Consider the following 17,184-nt stretch of genomic DNA (forward strand, 5'->3'; position numbering starts at 1 on the left):
GTGTTGACAAGACCATGGCCGCAATGTAATGTGGGTGTGTTTAATCATTTGTGAATTAGTCAGACAATAAGAGATGGAGGAGGCAAGTGAAAATGAGAGAGAAAAAGAGAGAGTCATGTGAAATTTCTTTAAGCCGTGTATGATATTAGTCTGCTGAGAGACAAAGTGTCCAAAGGGTCACAAAAAGTCCAGAAACACAGTACAACATTCAATAGCCATGATTTAATGCTCACAGTAATATTGATTTTAAATAATAGCCATTTCCACAGGGAGTACTACATACAAACAAACATAAGAAATGATTGCAAAAGAAGAAATTAATACTTTTTTCAGCAGATGCGTTTAATTGATCATTCAAATTGACAGAATTCATTACATCAAATCAATTCTGTTCTTTCTATTTCTAAACAAAACGGTTTCCACAAAAATACTAAGCAGCAGTCGTTTTCAACATTGATAATGATTAGAAAAGTTTCAGCATATTAAAATTATTTCTGAAGGGTCATGTGATACTGAAGACTGGAGTAATGACTGCTGAAATCATGAAAATAGGAAACAGTTTTCTTAAATTGTATATTATTTATATAACTATATAATATTTCTCAAAATTACTGTTATATTTGATCAAATGAATTCAGCTTTGATGTGCCTAAGAGACTTCTTTCCAAACGTATCATTTTTGTGGTGGGGCCAGTGAAAAAGAACTTCTACCCCAACCAGACAAAAAAACTAAACAAAAAAACCATAAAACCAATTTCAAAACTTCAAAAGAATCAAGAGTGTGTTTGTGCGCCAGGATTTAACCAAATGCTATGACAGAAATCCCTGAAAACCTTGAGATATAGTTTAAAGACTCACGCCCTTTACTTAAAGATAAGTAACCACATGCTCTGCTTCTAACATATTCTAATGCAGAATACAGGATCAAATCTGTGCACATGCTCGATGAATGACTGTCAAACACTCCTCCATTTAGAAGCGTGTGTGTGTGTGTGTGTGGGATATTATCTGGCACCCAGACTGTAGCAGATGAGAGAGGAGAGAAAGGCCATCTGCCTGTATTACTCCCCCCTGTGCCCTCAAACACCCCCAAAACACACACAGACACACAGACGCAGACACACACACCTCAAAATATCTCAAATGTACACACATGCTGTTTGAAGACCATGAGCCGAGATATTGCATCATTCAACCGCTTTTATCCTTAAACTAATGGTCGATCTGTAAAACATGAATTGAATGACACACATTTTTCCTTTGTTAACGAAATGAGGGAAGTCAAAATTACTGCATGCAAGAGATGATGCAGATTCCCACATTGTTACTTTAAATAGACCCCACCAACAATTTTTCTACAATATAATATTTTAAAATAATTAAGTTGTAGAAACATTTTACAATAAAATTACATTTATTAAAGGTACACAATGTAACTTTTGGCCACTTTAGAGGTTTAAAAAACAAAACTGCATGCATTTTGCGGAAGAACATTGTTTTGTATATTGTTTTGGTGCTTTCTCATAACTTAAAAAAAGAGAGAGAGATTATCCTACTCATCATAAAACATTCACTACTAGGCTTAAGAGATATAACCAGTTAAGATGGAAAGGATCTCAAGCTGACTGAAGAAGTTACTGTAGCTGTACGCATTAATAGACACGGTTCTTCCTTGAAAATAAATTCCAGCACAGCGCTACAACAACCTATATTGAAATGACCCTTCACAATAGATAATGCTCTACAATGAACTCTGTTAGGAAGCTACATGTGATTTATTTATATTTTCAGTAAAATACCTTACTCACCTGTTGAGTAATAAAAACCCCATCTTCACTTTTATAACATTTCAAATCCCCTCAGTTCTCCCCTTCTCCAAAAAGCAAGTCAATGTTGATTCTTGTTTTATTACAAGCTCTGTCGCGTTCTCTGTTTGGCAGCAGACTCTCCTTTATTCGCCGTTTTTTTTAAAACTGGTGATTCCCCAGAGGATCGAGATTTAACATGCTCCATGTCAACCTTTCTCGGTCGTTGTGACAACTAATGAATCAAAGTAGCCAGAGCAACTTTTCTCTATTTACGGATATGACGAGACACGGACAGGCAAGTGACGTATGTACACAATTTCCCGCAAGAACCATCCGAGTCCACACTTTCATGACATAACACTGCTGCGGAGCTCCTGGAGCTTAAGTGGAGTCTAAGGGTGCGTTCACACTTGGCATGTTTGGTTCGATTAAAACGAACCCTGGTGCGATTGCTCTGTTAGTGCGGTTCATTTGAGCATGTGTGAACGCTGCCATCCGAACCCTGGTGCGCACCAAATAAGCGGACTGAGACCGCTGAAAAGATGGGTCTCGGCCCGCTTCCAAATGAACTCTGGTGCGGTTCGAATGATATATGAACGCAACACGGACCAAAGACATGTAAATGAACCAAAAACAGGAAGATGAGACCCTAAAAAGGACAGAATCCTCACGCATATCAGTTTTCTCTCGTCACAGTCGCGAGTTTGCCCATCACAGGCATCAGATGCGTGTCTCCACGCAGCACATCGTTGTGTGTGTGACGGATGGGTTCCCGCCACTGTTTTGACTCCTTTACACATTTTATAAGCTCTTCACGAGTTCCCAGCTGGCCAAAATACCATCATATGCAGGCTACGCACACACAACGAGTGCGTTTACCTCAGCACACAGCATTGTTTTAGATGTTCAGTAAGTTCCATCTCAAAATAGGCAATATGTCATAAAATCCAACCAATCAGTTTGTGAATGTATCCCTGTGCCTTTAGGTTCGGTATCTTTTGGTTCGGTGATAAAATTGCCTGAACGCTAATCGGACCAGGACTAAATGTTTTTTTTTTTCTTTTTTGGTCCGGACCAAATGAACCAAACAAACCAAACTACAAGTGTGAACGCACCCTAAGTTGTATCTGTTAATGCACTTTGAAATAACATGAATAAACAATGAACAACTGCATTTGTATTAACAAATGAGACATTTTTTTAAGTGTTACCGAAATATCACAGAACTTCAAGCTGTGAGGACCTGCCAGCTCACCATAAAACTTTTAAAAGATATTATATTGTAACCTTTCAAAGACACACACACACACACCTACACACACACACACACACACACACACGCACACACATACACAAATATATATACATCTCTGTTAAGTTTACAGTAAAGGAGTTTTATAAGGGCAGACAGTCTGGCTGCTACCCTGAGAATGTACCAGAGCTGATATAACAACACTCTGAACAAGATCAATAGAGAGCTGCTGGGTAATATACCATTATCAGACAGATAGACCATTACCTTAGACTGGCATTTACAGGACAGAAGCAAATGTGATCTAAAAAAGAATTACAGTGCACAATAAGATGGACAGAAAGAGCCAGAGAAATATATTTACAGAAACACTCTGTTGTGATTTTTTGAAAGAAAAAGATTTTTTTCAAATAAATGCTGTACTTTTAAACTTTTTATTCCTCCAAGAATCCTGATCAAAAGTTTCTACAAAAATTAAGCAGCACAAGTTTTCTACAGCCAAAATGCTTCTGAAATAAATGTAGTCACTTTATTAACTTTAACTTTACTAATTGGGTCACTGAGAATGACAATGACGCTTAAAATTGTTCATTGTTGCTATTTGGTCAGTATATACGACCCTTGACTGAATGGCAGGGGATAAGTGAGTAATAAGCGGAAAGGAACTCAATTTAAACCAGAAATGACTTAAATACATCTTTGACTGGATCTATGAATAAATCCGTGACTGGGTTTGGACAGTACTTGGGGAAAAACAATGAATGATGCACTCTGAAGCTGCTACTGCTTGTGCATGATATGAATTGTATTTCTGTTATTCCTAGAAATCATGGATGATGCAATCATAGAAAAAGATGCAATCATAACATGATGCAATCATCACTCTGTTGAACAAATTGCCCTATATCAGCTCTAGAAATCATACAGCAGGGGTGGAAAACTCAATTCCTGGAGGGCCACAGCCCTGCACAGTTCAGTTCCAACCCTGCTCCAACACACATACCTGTAGTTTTCAAATAAGCAGTGTCGTGCTCTCTTATTTGTCAATGATTTTGCAAAGGGACACATTTCAGTTTAGCCAAAGTGAGCAGAGATGCCTTCTGCTTGTGTGAACAGTGAGTGCAGATAACTTCAAATGGAGCCCATCAATGCTTGCAGACTATTGCTGGACAGTGACAAGAAATGCTCCATTTAATGAATACAAGAGACATGCCAAGAAGCTCCCAGTAGACACTGAATAGGACTAAACTATGTACTATAATAGTTTTTTGCATTTTTGTCTTATAATAAATTTGATTTATTTAACACTTTTGCTGATTTTTAAAGTGTTACACAAAACAGGAAAGGTGACAGGTACTATCTACACAATACGCATAGACGTAAAATGTAAAAACTTAAAATATCTTGGAAACAGTAGCCAATCAGTTGTCATATTTAAATTCAGCCCATCAAAATACATAATAAATAGCATATTTTATCTCTGAAGCAGATGAGTAGTCAGATGACCAGTGTATTAATAAGAAATGTTTCTTGAGCATCAATTCAGCATATTAGAATGATTTCTGAAGGATCATGTGACACTGAAGACTGCTGACAATTCAGCTTTGCCATCACAGGAATAAATTAAATTTTAAAATATATTATAGAAAAAAGAAATTTTAAATTCTAATAATATTTCGCAATAATACCTTTTTTTCGATTTAATAAATGAGACCTTGGTGAGCATAAAATTTGATTGGTACTGTACATACTAAAGAAAGTAGACAGATCATTAACTTAATATAGAGTGTTAGTGCACATACAAAGGTACTTCATCCCTACAGACAGAGATACTTAAGAACATATTTCCAAGGTTAGCAGTGAACTCATTGACAAACATGTTGTGTAACGGACTATTCAAAGACACACTCACACGCACAGGGAGACTTTCATGGTGTTGCTGACTAAGCAGAAGATATAATATACTGTGAGAAGGGCGACCTCATTTCTGATCACATGAGTCTCTCACGCACACATCTTTCAAGAAATCACTCACTTCAAAAGACACACCTTCATGTCATACACCCTTAATATGATCTATATTGAACATAAGAATTAACTGTAGCTGGATAAAATTCCAAAATAGATAGAAAGAAAGAAAGAAAGAAAGAAAGAAAGAGATGCATTAGCAGCCAGGCAATCACACTGTACAGTACACAGAAAATATCTGTCTAGCCACGATACCCTCATGTCATGATTCGATACATATCACGATACTGAACTCACGATATGATATTATTGCGATACATATGGTAAAAGGATAACAAAAAAATGTACTGTTGATTAAAATGTTAAGTTTGATATTACATTAGGGGTGGAAATGAATATGCTTGGACTTGGTGCTGGTAACCAGAATAAAAATATTCATGTTTCTAAAGCTGAAACAGATTTATTTTAGATGAATATGTTTGCACTCTGTCACTGATTAGATATATTTAAAATAATATAGGCCACTTTTTACTGGTAACATAAAACATCTGGCATTATCAGGACCCACAAATATTCCCCCATTGCATTATTATACATTATATTTAACATTATATATAGTAGTTTAATGTAGTACTGACACTAAATCTCTGTAAACTTGAATTTTTTCTCACACAGTAATTTTCATTTTGGGTGAACTATGTGCAACACATATTGTCACTATCCACGATACATATTGTTGCATTTTTGTATTGCAATATATTGTGACACGATATATTGTTACACCCCTACTGCCTAGTCATGTGATCTCAACATGGCAGCCTTCATGAGAACAAAATGCACTATATGTAAAATAAAACAACTTTATCTAGACTACTGACTGTCTTGATTCATACAGTATGTATATTATTTTAATTTTTTTTAAAGTACAAATCACTTTTTTAGGAGTAAATCTTTTTTACAGTGCCGTCAAATCTGTTAACTTACACTACTATTCAAAAGACTGCATTAATTTGATCAAAAATACAGTAAAAATTGTAATACTGTGAAATATTATTACAAATTAAAATAACTGTTTTCTATTTTAATATATTTTAAAATGTAATTTATTCATGCAATAGCAAAGCTGAATTTTCAGCATCATAACTCCAGTCTTCAGTGTCACATGATCCTTCAGAAATCATTCTAATATGCTGATTTGCTGCTCAACAGACTTTTCTAATTATTATCAGTCAAACAAATCAGTTACCAAACAGTTGTGCTACTTAAAATTTTTTGTTGAAACTGTGCTACATTTTTACAGGATTCTTTGATGAATAGAAAGTTCAAAAGAACACGATTTATTTGAAATAGAAATCTTTTGTAACTTTATAAAATGTCTTTACTGTTACTTTTGATCAATTTAACACGTCCTTGCTGAATAAACGTTGGTATTAAGCATGTCTTTAGCTTTTGTTTGCAAATTGGACATAACTAAGGACCAAACAAACAAAAACATCCACAATCAAGCTTTCACACACTGCTCACTCATTAACAAAAAATGTACTGTACATGCAAACAGAAGCCTATGTTTATTGTCTAATGAGAGAGATAGATGAGCCATTTTGTTCTAAATCTCATTTTCATTCTTATTTTAAATTTGACTCTTGTGGAAATATGGCTGTAAGGAGGTATGGTTGTGCATGAGTGTGTGATCTGTCCTCTGACACACAGTGTTCTCAGCAGGGAACTGAAGCTCTATACGGAGCCTCAAGCATGTATCAACCTTTAACAGACAACTGATACAGCTTGTAGACCAACACAAACACTCAAGGAAATGTCAAATGATACAAATGTAAAATATATTGCTTATAGCTTTATAAATAAATAAAAGATCTATCATTTTCATAAAAGCCCAATGACCCATGGATTTCTGTTGACTTCTATCCCATAAACATAACCCTCACACAAACATTGTTGCCATTTTTCTCATTGGAACGTCAGTTTTTGCTGTCCCTGTGGATACATTTGGTACCCACAATGTAAGCAAACACTCACACACACACACGATTATTATCATAAATATATTTGTTTACACCTGTTCTCTCCAACACTGGACACCTTAAACATCTGCTACTCATGTTTCACTAAATAATAGACAAAAAGTCCTGGCATCATCCATCTCTCAATTACAATCACAAATGCAGTTATTTGTTGATGTGCATCTGCTTTGAATGAATCTCGCAACTGCGACAGATGCAGTTCATCCTGAAATGGCTGAATACTGTCTGCAACACACACTTGCATTTACAGGCAAGCATATATGGTAACAAAGCAAGAGAGAGAAAAAGGGAGTGAAAGACTGAGAATGATCTATCCCATAATTGATGATCACATGATCACATACAAATAGAACAAAGCATCTGAATAGATGGATAATGGGCCCTTCTCCACCTCTCCAACAAAATCACACTCTTCATCTCCCCCTCGATGTGTGTGTCTCTCATGCTCTCTATCACCCCCTTCCCCTCCCCCACATCATTCCTTCTTCATGTTTGTGTGTGTGAGCAGGAGAGAGACACACACTATTACATGGCTTCTCTCATTAATGGAGTGGAGCAAAGCTCATTCATCACATTGTCCTGCCACATGCACATACGTACAAGAGCAACTGTATATTCTGCTGTAGGGGCTCCACAAGGCACGAGTACTCACCAGGGACAAACCCCCAAAAAAGCATTTAACCTCTCACTGCCCAGTGCACAAACCACTGTAAAAAATACAGTTATTGCATCATTAGAAAATCCAGTCTGTACCAGCTATGAGAAAATCCAGTTAACAGCTATAAAAGAGAATTGTTTTGATAATCTTTCAAAATAAATTTAAATGTACTATATATGAACTATATTTTTTACATTATTCTTTACCATCTTAAAATAGAAAACCCAGTCTGTTCCAGCCATGACAAAGGCCCGGTTTACACCTGGTATTAAGATGGGTTTTGGTCGATCGGATCACAAGTAGACGAGTGAGACACATACCCGTTTACAATCCGTCTCTTTTTCAACCACTTCTGTCCTGATTTCTTCGAGGGGAGGGTCTATGGGCGGATAAATGTATGGGTTTTTTTTCAGATGTCTCGATCTAATGGACAAAATAAGCTTGCACAATTTACATATTAACGTGCCCAGAGACGAGGGAAAAAACACGGAGAGCATCAGCTTTCATTTTTGCTATGACAGCCGCAAGACCACGCCGAACACAGTGAGTGTGTGTTAGAAATCAGGAATGGTGAGAGAACATTGTGATTGGTACATTTTTCCTCTTAAAACCAAACTTGTGTCTTCAGCTGACAAAGTTTAAATCTTTAAGTCTGGATAGCGCACTTTCCATATTGTTTACGCATTAGGGCAGTAGGCAGAGAGTAGGCGGTCTTTTGTGCTGTTTGAACGCATTCGACCACACAAGCGTCTACACTACGAAAGCAATCCATGCGAATTAGTTTTCCACTACCTCTGGAAGTGGTCGAAAGTGGACAAGCTCAAAACATTTTAGACCCCGTTTACACCTGTATTTAGCGTCGTCCACTTGTGATCCGATCGACCGAAATGCATCTTAATACCAGGTGTACACTAACAGGTTAAACATTAAAATGACTCCATTAAACATATTTAATTAGTTATTTTTGACAGTACAAAAAAAAGACATTAAATTTGCATGTTTTTTTTACCCTGAAAATTGTCACAGATGTTATGAGGCTATATAATAAAACATTTGAAGAGAAATAACAAAAAATGTATTATAAAGTTTAATCAAAGAAGACAAAATGTAAATAAATACGAACTATATTTTTTTTAAATATTGGACTGTGAGCTGATATTTTTCAGCTGAAACACAAAACTAGAGAGAAAAAACAACTACATCATCCTTATCTATGATATCTGTTATCTGTTCTTCCCCTGACATCTAAATGGGATACACCATCTCTTAAACTGAATTTTTCTCAATGGTCATCTGCTCAAAGACAATTGTGAATATCAACAACTGGTCAGCGAGTTGAGCTCAAACTTGATTCAAATTGTCCTGAAGGATCCAGAAGCTTCACTTCTTCGTGAGTGAGTTCTGTATCAGGATACACTGTCCTGGGGCACACAAGCAAAACATCTAACCTTCATATGACCTCTGCCAATGGCAATCAGCTGGTCTTTCTGCCTCTACCTCTCTCTGTAATTTTTTCACTCTGGTCTTCTCTGTCTATTTCTGTAATATAAGATGAAGACATTACACCAGCTGTAAAAGAGGAGGATGAAGTTCTAAGACCACAGTGACAGCATCATACTTCACTGATTATTTTATGTTCCTGACTGCCTTTCTCTTAAGTGTAACAGATTGATTTTATACTAAAGTCACTCTAAATACACGCCTGAATAAAAACGTTTACATACACATACAAGTTGTTATAGCTCTGTGTGAAATGGACACCTACTTTGGCCCCTGAGAGATGAGACCTTTCATTAAATCACAACAACACCCTGTGGACTGATCTGAGATCAGGTCAGTGACACTCAGACGGCCTGACTCCCATATCACAACAGATGGTTCCCTGTTCCCACGGCAACCCTCGGCGTAACCTAAGATGCAGAAATCTACATTGTGTGACACAGCTTTAAAACAATGAGATCTGTAGTTGTGTGTTCTCAAAATAATCTGAGAGAACTCAGAGGAGTCAAACACTAAAATAAACAGAGAATCCCACTCTATGGGGAAGAAAAGTGTACCATTTTGATATATATCATTGTACCAAATGATAAAATGATATTTATATACCATGGTATTACCAAGGCCGCATCCACCATAGACATCAAGGGTGACACGTGTTCCTGACTAATAAAATTAAAGCTTGATCAATGGGTCTTTCGATGGTCAGTTCTTCAAACATTACATTTGGTTCCCAACCATCCAGAAACCCATATTTAAAACAAGTCTATCTTTGGCAAACTAGACTTCATAATTGCTCTCCTATTAGATGCATGTGATGTACTTGTGTGTGTGAAAGCACATGTGTGTCTCTGTCCCACAATGCCAAGGCAATTACCTCCTCTATGCAAGAGTGCGACACAGATTAACCTCCATTTTTATGATGTCTCTCTGTTAGAAGGAAACACTGTCCTCTTTTCTCTCATACTTTCATTTCATCACTTATTCTTATTTCACATTTCATTCTTGTTTCAAGAAAATAAGATGAGATAAAATTCGAACAAATAAATGAATGAATAAATGAATAAATAAGGTGACAGCAATGGTAAAGGAATGAAAAAGATCAAATTAAATGGATTTGAATGGAATTAAATGGAAAAGATCAAATTAAATAGTAAATAATAGTAAATAATAAAATAAAATAATAAAATAAACTGAAAGGAAATAAAATAATAAAAAAATAAAATAAAAGTGATAATGAAAATAAAATAAAATACAATGAAAACTTAAACCAACAAAAGAAAAAAGTACTTAAAATAAAATAAAATATATTGGTCTAACAATATTAAAAATAATAAATATTTTTGATAAAATAAAAATGTATTGATATTGTTGAATGTGAATTCTCTCTCTCAAACCCTTTCAGTTTTTCAGTGTTTTAATGCTTTATTATGGAACATTAGTAGAGGGTGAAATCTCTCTGTCTCTCTCTCTCTCTCTCACACACACACACACACACACACAAATCATAAAACAGCAAAGGTCAACAGACGTTAACACAGCTCGGTGTGTTGATCACAGGTAAGACACATGTTAAAGGAAGCAAAAGGGAGGCAGCCAGCCAGCCATCGCTAACACATGTCTTAAACCACTTCATGTCTTAAACCACAATCACAAAACGCACTCCAGTTTAAAATTTCACAGCAGCAACAGAAGAACAAATAGGAACCGCAGAGATACTGCTGAAGAAGATCTGTCTGGGTGTGGTGGATATAGGCTGTGTGTATGTGTGTGTTGTGTCTCTATAATATGAAATGATAGACAGTTAGCACGGTTAACATCCGCATGCTTCATTCCATCACTCTGTACAGAACAAACATCAATAAATCAGGATGTGATGTATAATACACGAGTGTCTGTGCGCGTGCACACACGCACACGTTTCAGAGGACAGTAAAATCTCTCAGAACATGCTGCAGTGTGATGCTCTCATTTTTAACCTGAACGCACAAGAAGACACACACACACACACACACACATCATGGCTGGCTGTTTATGGGACATATGTGTGTGTTTATGTGAGAAGGAAGGTGAGCGGTAAATGTAAAGTGTAACCTTGGCACTGCAGCACAGATTTAACACACACACACACACACACACACGATAAACTCACTAGCAGTAACAGGCGAGATGTTGCCGTCCCACAAACCCAATCAATCTCCCTGTAATAACACGTATGTGTGCGGGTGCATTCCCGGTACCTTTTTCTTTTGATCCCGCGATTGTTTCCTGCTCTTCCTCTTCTTTTCCTTTTCATCCTCCAGTGCATTAATATCCACATCTTTATTCTTCTTAATCTGAGACGCCGCATGAGCCATTATCAAGCATCAGCCACGTCCCCACAGCAACCATACACACACACACTCACACAAATACACTGAGATAAACGTCCAGACTATGGAAGATTTCCAAAGATTCCAAAAAAAACCCTCCAAGTGGAAGAGAAAGATCCCATCCAGAAAAGAAAAAAAAAAAAACCCGACTACTCCGTTTTCTTTCCTCCAGTCTTTATCATTGGCTGCTCAAGGAACCATATCCAGAAAGAAGAAGATACAGAGAAAGAAAGAGGGTGGGAGAAAGAAAGAGAAATGGATGGTGACACCAACATCACCAGGCACGAGTGAACAACTGAAGGAGAGAAAGAAAGAGAGAGAGAGGGGTGGAGGAGGGCAGCTGGGGTGGTTACTACGGAAACCACGTTCTCTCTTCAGCCATCCACAAACGGTCCTACCTGAACCGTGTACGCAACAATCAACATCAGTTTGTGCGAGTGTGAATATATGCGCATATGTGAAGCCCCCCACCAGCACCGTGTGTGTGTGTGTGTGTGTGTGTGTGTGCATGGTGGTTGTAGGGGAGGGGTGTTGCACAATTTAGCTCATGCATGTGCGATCTCTCTCCCTCACACACACACACACACAATTCGATGTGAGGGAGGGTACCACTACTGTTCCAATCACATTATGGTAACAGTTGACCCACTCAAAAAGAAGAAAGAGGTATATTTTCACACATTACAAACTTAGACATGTACACAATATTTTGTGTATTGGTAATGGATCATTGTATTTAGATATTTATACAGATATTGGGATTTTGGGTGAATTCATGGCCAGCTAAAATCAGTGTGGCCATAAAGCCCAGTGTCTTTCCCATAGGGAAACATGAGAGATGAATGAACACAAGTGAAAAGCGATCGTGGTTCACACGTGTGACAGCTCTTGGCTTCTCTCTGATGTCACTGACATTCTGAGTATGGAGTGACGGCAGCCATGTTGGTTTTCTCCTGCGTTATCAGCCACCTGAGCGCAGTAGGGTCCTTGGCAACTCCACGACTGCCTCAGTCACTGCCTGTACAAAACACCCTGCACTTAATGTGTGTGTGACAGAAGAAGAGAATAAAAAACACCAAAAAGCCCAATCCATTTCACTCCTTTGGATGACACACATTGTTTAACTACATGCTAAACATGTAGTAATGTCTTAAATGGAAAGTTTACTCAAAAATAATAATTCTGTCATCATTTACTCACCTTCATTTCATTTCAAACCTTTTTTCCTTCCATGGAACACCAAAGTTCCAATGTACAAGAGTTTCAATGTACAAAAAAATATATGGAAAAGAGCACTGTGAACAATACTTTCCTTTGTGGAGCACAAAAGGAGATGTAAGGTAAAGTCATACAGGTTTGGAAGGACATGAGGGTGAATAAATTATGAGTTTTCCTGTATTGTGTGTAATCACTCTTTAATCCGTTATAATATTGGTCTTCACACGCTGCAGCTCATTAACGCATCATATGTTATATATATCTGATATTAATTATTTAATAAAAATAAAAGTGTTATTTATAGTGTCTTTTTTACTTTCTATTTAATAAATACCATTGGTAATTTATTAAACAGAAAGTAATTAATATTATTTGTGTGCAGACCAATTATATAAATCACTTTCTATTTAATACAAACCTTGAGTGGTATTCACTGATAATTTATTAGACAGAAATGATTTTTACTATTTTGTGACTATCATCTTATTTTTGTGATTTGTACTAATTTGCATCAGTCTCTATTTGAAAGAGGTATCCAATGAAAAAAGTATGATGTAAAAAAAAAAAACTCTTTTACTACAATACTTCTCAACATTGTCTTAAAGTCCCAGTCAGACTGAGCAAGTGGTCTGTTTTGGCTCACTCTCAGCCTGGCCCAGTTCCCTTTGCTCTGAATACACTGTTACTGCCACAAACACAAGTCGAAAGGGTCCATTTACCCGTCTGACTGGGCAAAAAGCCCAACACATACACTACCTCTGTCTGGGAACTCTGTTTTTATCGTACTGCTTTTGTTTTTATAAACACACACAATCTCAGGAACCTTTTTTGGTCACACTTTGGATTAGGGTCCAATTCTCACTACAACTAACTATTAACTACGACTTTGGCCTCAGTAAACTCCTTACTGCTTATAAATACTAAGTAAGGTAGTTGTGAAATGAAGGTATTGGGTAGGATTAAGGAATGTAGAATTTGGTCATGCAGAATAAGGCATTAATATTTGCTTTAAGTACTAATAAACAGCCAATATCCTAGTAATATGCAGGCTAATAAGCAACTAGATAATAGTGAGAATTGGACCCTTAACTACCCCTTAAAAAGCCGACCCACCCATTCATCAAAACTATGACCACTACTAAATGATTGGTTGTAAAGGTGCCAGCACTAAGAGCTGATCACAGCACATCAGAGTCCAAACGATTCCTGAAAAGCTGATTCATAATTCATTGGCACACTGAGCAAAGCTTGTGCTCATAGTCACGGTTCCTTACTCCCTTGGGACAGTGTGTGCTGCACATTCCCAGCTCACCCGTATCAACAAAGAGACCATTTCCACCCCATCACACCTTGGGGAATTACCCATGATGCATCTCTGTGCTTAGTTGTTGAACCCAGTGACCTCTGCAGTCATGCACAAGCAGAAATGCACCCCTGAGCACCTCCACCAGCAGTGACCAGTTCAGCATTCAATTCAAACTGACCAGTGATAATAGTCACAACAGCTGGACCAGTCAGATCAGATAGCCAAGCTAAACCCATCAAATCAGCTACTGTCAGATCAGACAAACAAAACAAAACGGAAGCTTCCATTGAAAACAATCTGTAACTTCATGTGGGCAAGTACTGATAAATCATAAGGACTGTGAACGCCAACAAAACCTGTCTTCAGTACAGAATTGTCAGATTACGAAGAGGGACAGATATTGCTGGTTAGCAACTTTCTCCAATGACAACCATAGATGTGTGAAATCTTTTGTAACAGTGTAAATGTTCAATTCAATCACGTAACTTTGATGAATAGTATTAATTTCTTTTATAAACTTTTCTTTTCTTTCCCTAAACTTTTGAACAGTAGTGTAAATCACAAATTTTTCATTACATTTATATTAAATTTGTTTTTTGTAACCATTAAAGGAACTAACTTTCCCTGTCTACTGCCTTTGATGATACAGTCGCCATGAAGGGTTCTGGACATAGACCATGCAATTTCAATAGTCACCAGGCAGGCAATGGTTGGTAACTTGCCAAAGCTAAATTTAGGGCCTCAGGCCTCCGGGCCACTGTCGAAGGGGACATCCGGAAATGTTATCCTCACTCTAAAAAAATAATGTGTTGGGGAAAAGAAAAAAAAAAAAAAAAAAAAAAAAGGTACGCAACCGTTATTAACATTTTTAACAATGAACTTTAAACAACTTTGAATGAAATTATTTTCACCCAAAAAAAAACATATTGAATTAGAGGAACTTTTTAGAGGAAATTTTAAAGTTGATCACTCAAATAAATTAAGTTCCTCCAACTACTTGTGTTGTAGCCCTGGAACCAATTAACCTTATCTATATCTGATAAAATCCACAACTATCATTGCACATGTTAAATGTAACTTCATTAGCGTGTATATTTATCGAACAAGTAAGATATTACTTGTCACTGGCATTAGAGTACCAGTTATTGCTAATAAAGTCAACATAGTTTTCACCTTTATGTATCTACTCTTCAGCACAAAGGTAACCACAAAAACTTCAATATTACAGAAACTCCTTTAAATGTCAAACATAACAGCATTGAACAGTAACAGGTCTCTCCCTTTAATGCATAAAATATCACCTACAAAACATGCTGGGAACTAGAAATACACTATACCCAATTTCCAAAGTTATCAAGACAATTTCAAGTTATTCATTTAAGTTGTGGTAACAGGTCCCGTGAATAAATTACTTTTTAGAGTGCTGGCCCTGTGTTGCAAAACATTTAGGTCCTTTAAGTGCTGCTGTAAATTTCAGAGGGGACCCTGCCCTCAATCCACATTTAGACAGCAAGTATAGGGATGATTTAAAAATAGTGTAGGGATCATTTCAAAATGATAATCCTAAATTGCAAAATGGCAGCTTTAAATTCACAGCTGAATACTGAGGACAATAACCAATATATGTAAATGTTACTGCTTAAACGTTGCACAGCATGTATATGCATGCAAATCAATTCACTAAGCCGTAATACTGCAATATTCACATATGCTCCTGATCTTGGAACTTACAGTGGTGCTCTACTGCCCTCTTGTGGTTTGAAAGAGAAATTGAAGCAATGTGAAAATGAAAAAAAGAAAAGGCATTCTCTGAATATCTACTCTGATTACTCTGAATGACAAAAGGAAGTTTTTTTTTTCTTTACAGAATGTTGCTGTAGGTCCAAAGCATCATTATTACCGTGTACAATAGACTCTTTTATAAAAATAAAATATAAAATAAAATAAAATAATAAAGGCCTATTTGAAATAAGACTTGCTCTACATTATACTTTGGTCCTCCTATTAAACAATAAAACAGCATGCAATAACAGCAATAATTGAACAATTAAACAATAAACATTTATTATATTGCTAACTAATAAATGCTCACCTTTTGATTATTATTGTTTCCTCTAGTAATTATGTGTCTGATTTTTATTTTTCCAACCTATTTTGGGTTCATTTTAGGCCAGACATATAGTAATTTTTAAACAATAGTTGGGTTAAATAAAACTGCCCAGCATGTTGGACAAACATTTAACCCAACTGCTGGGTTTGTCCATTTTCAACCCAGCATTTTTAGAGTGTACAGTTGATAAAAAAAAAAAAAAAACATAATGTGCAAAGCATGAAATCATTGAATAAGAGAGAACTAATGTAGTCAAAACATATAATGTAATGTTGTGGGCATGTCTCTGAATCTCGTCAGCCAATCAAGGCATCTGTCTAAAGCCTCTAGACCACGGACAGGCAGCATCAGTCCTGGAATGCCGCTGTCCTGCAGAGTTTAGCTCCAACCCTAATCAAACACACCTGAACAAGCTAATCAGCGTCTTCAGGATTACTGACCCTGCATCCCAATGTGCTATCCACCCTATCCGCCCTAAATAATATTGAATATTACTAATGTCACATATTATTTAGGATGGATAATATGCACATTGAGACGCAGGCTGAGGTTACAGGCAAGTGATTTTTTTTTTTCAGGGTTGGAGCTAAACTCTGCAGGACAGCAGCACTCCAGGAACGATGTTGCCTATTCCTGCTCTAGACTTTCAACTGAAAACGTGCTAGTACATGCCTATTATAGGTCACATCCAGTCAAAGGTCAATGGTCAACTTGTGTTAGTGTAGTGCTACAGTCATTTAACGTGTAAGTGGACACCGGTTCAAATCCTGACCTTATATATATATAGTTTTTTTTTTTAAATCAACCAATAAAAATGCCACATGAACTTGACAGCCACTTCAGACAGAGTTCCATAAATTCATGAAATCTTTGTCTCGTGTGAAATGTTCTGTTTGAGGAGGTTATGTCCTTGCCACAGGACTCACATTATATACATGGAAAAAATGAATTCTCCC

General features: G+C 36.8%; 1 protein-coding gene across 13 annotated transcripts in view; it reads right to left on the reverse strand.

The window, feature by feature from the left end:
- ank3a (ankyrin 3a) overlaps nucleotides 1-12,017 on the reverse strand; it is a 95,055-nt gene extending 83,038 nt beyond the window's left edge. For 8 of the 13 annotated variants that reach the window (XM_051867163.1, XM_051867162.1, XM_051867159.1 and 5 more), the window contains exon 1: nucleotides 11,463-12,017. In XM_051867163.1, the coding sequence (XP_051723123.1) occupies nucleotides 11,463-11,579 (117 nt within the window). In that variant the 5' untranslated portion in view covers nucleotides 11,580-12,017. The remainder of the gene's footprint in view (nucleotides 1-11,462) is intronic. The other 5 variants (XM_051867166.1, XM_051867172.1, XM_051867165.1 and 2 more) reach the window with 2 other exon arrangements.
- Between the last annotated feature and the right edge of the window lie 5,167 nt (nucleotides 12,018-17,184).

The sequence above is a fragment of the Ctenopharyngodon idella genome, chromosome 17 (assembly GCF_019924925.1).
Source record: "Ctenopharyngodon idella isolate HZGC_01 chromosome 17, HZGC01, whole genome shotgun sequence".
Taxonomy (NCBI): domain Eukaryota; kingdom Metazoa; phylum Chordata; class Actinopteri; order Cypriniformes; family Xenocyprididae; genus Ctenopharyngodon; species Ctenopharyngodon idella.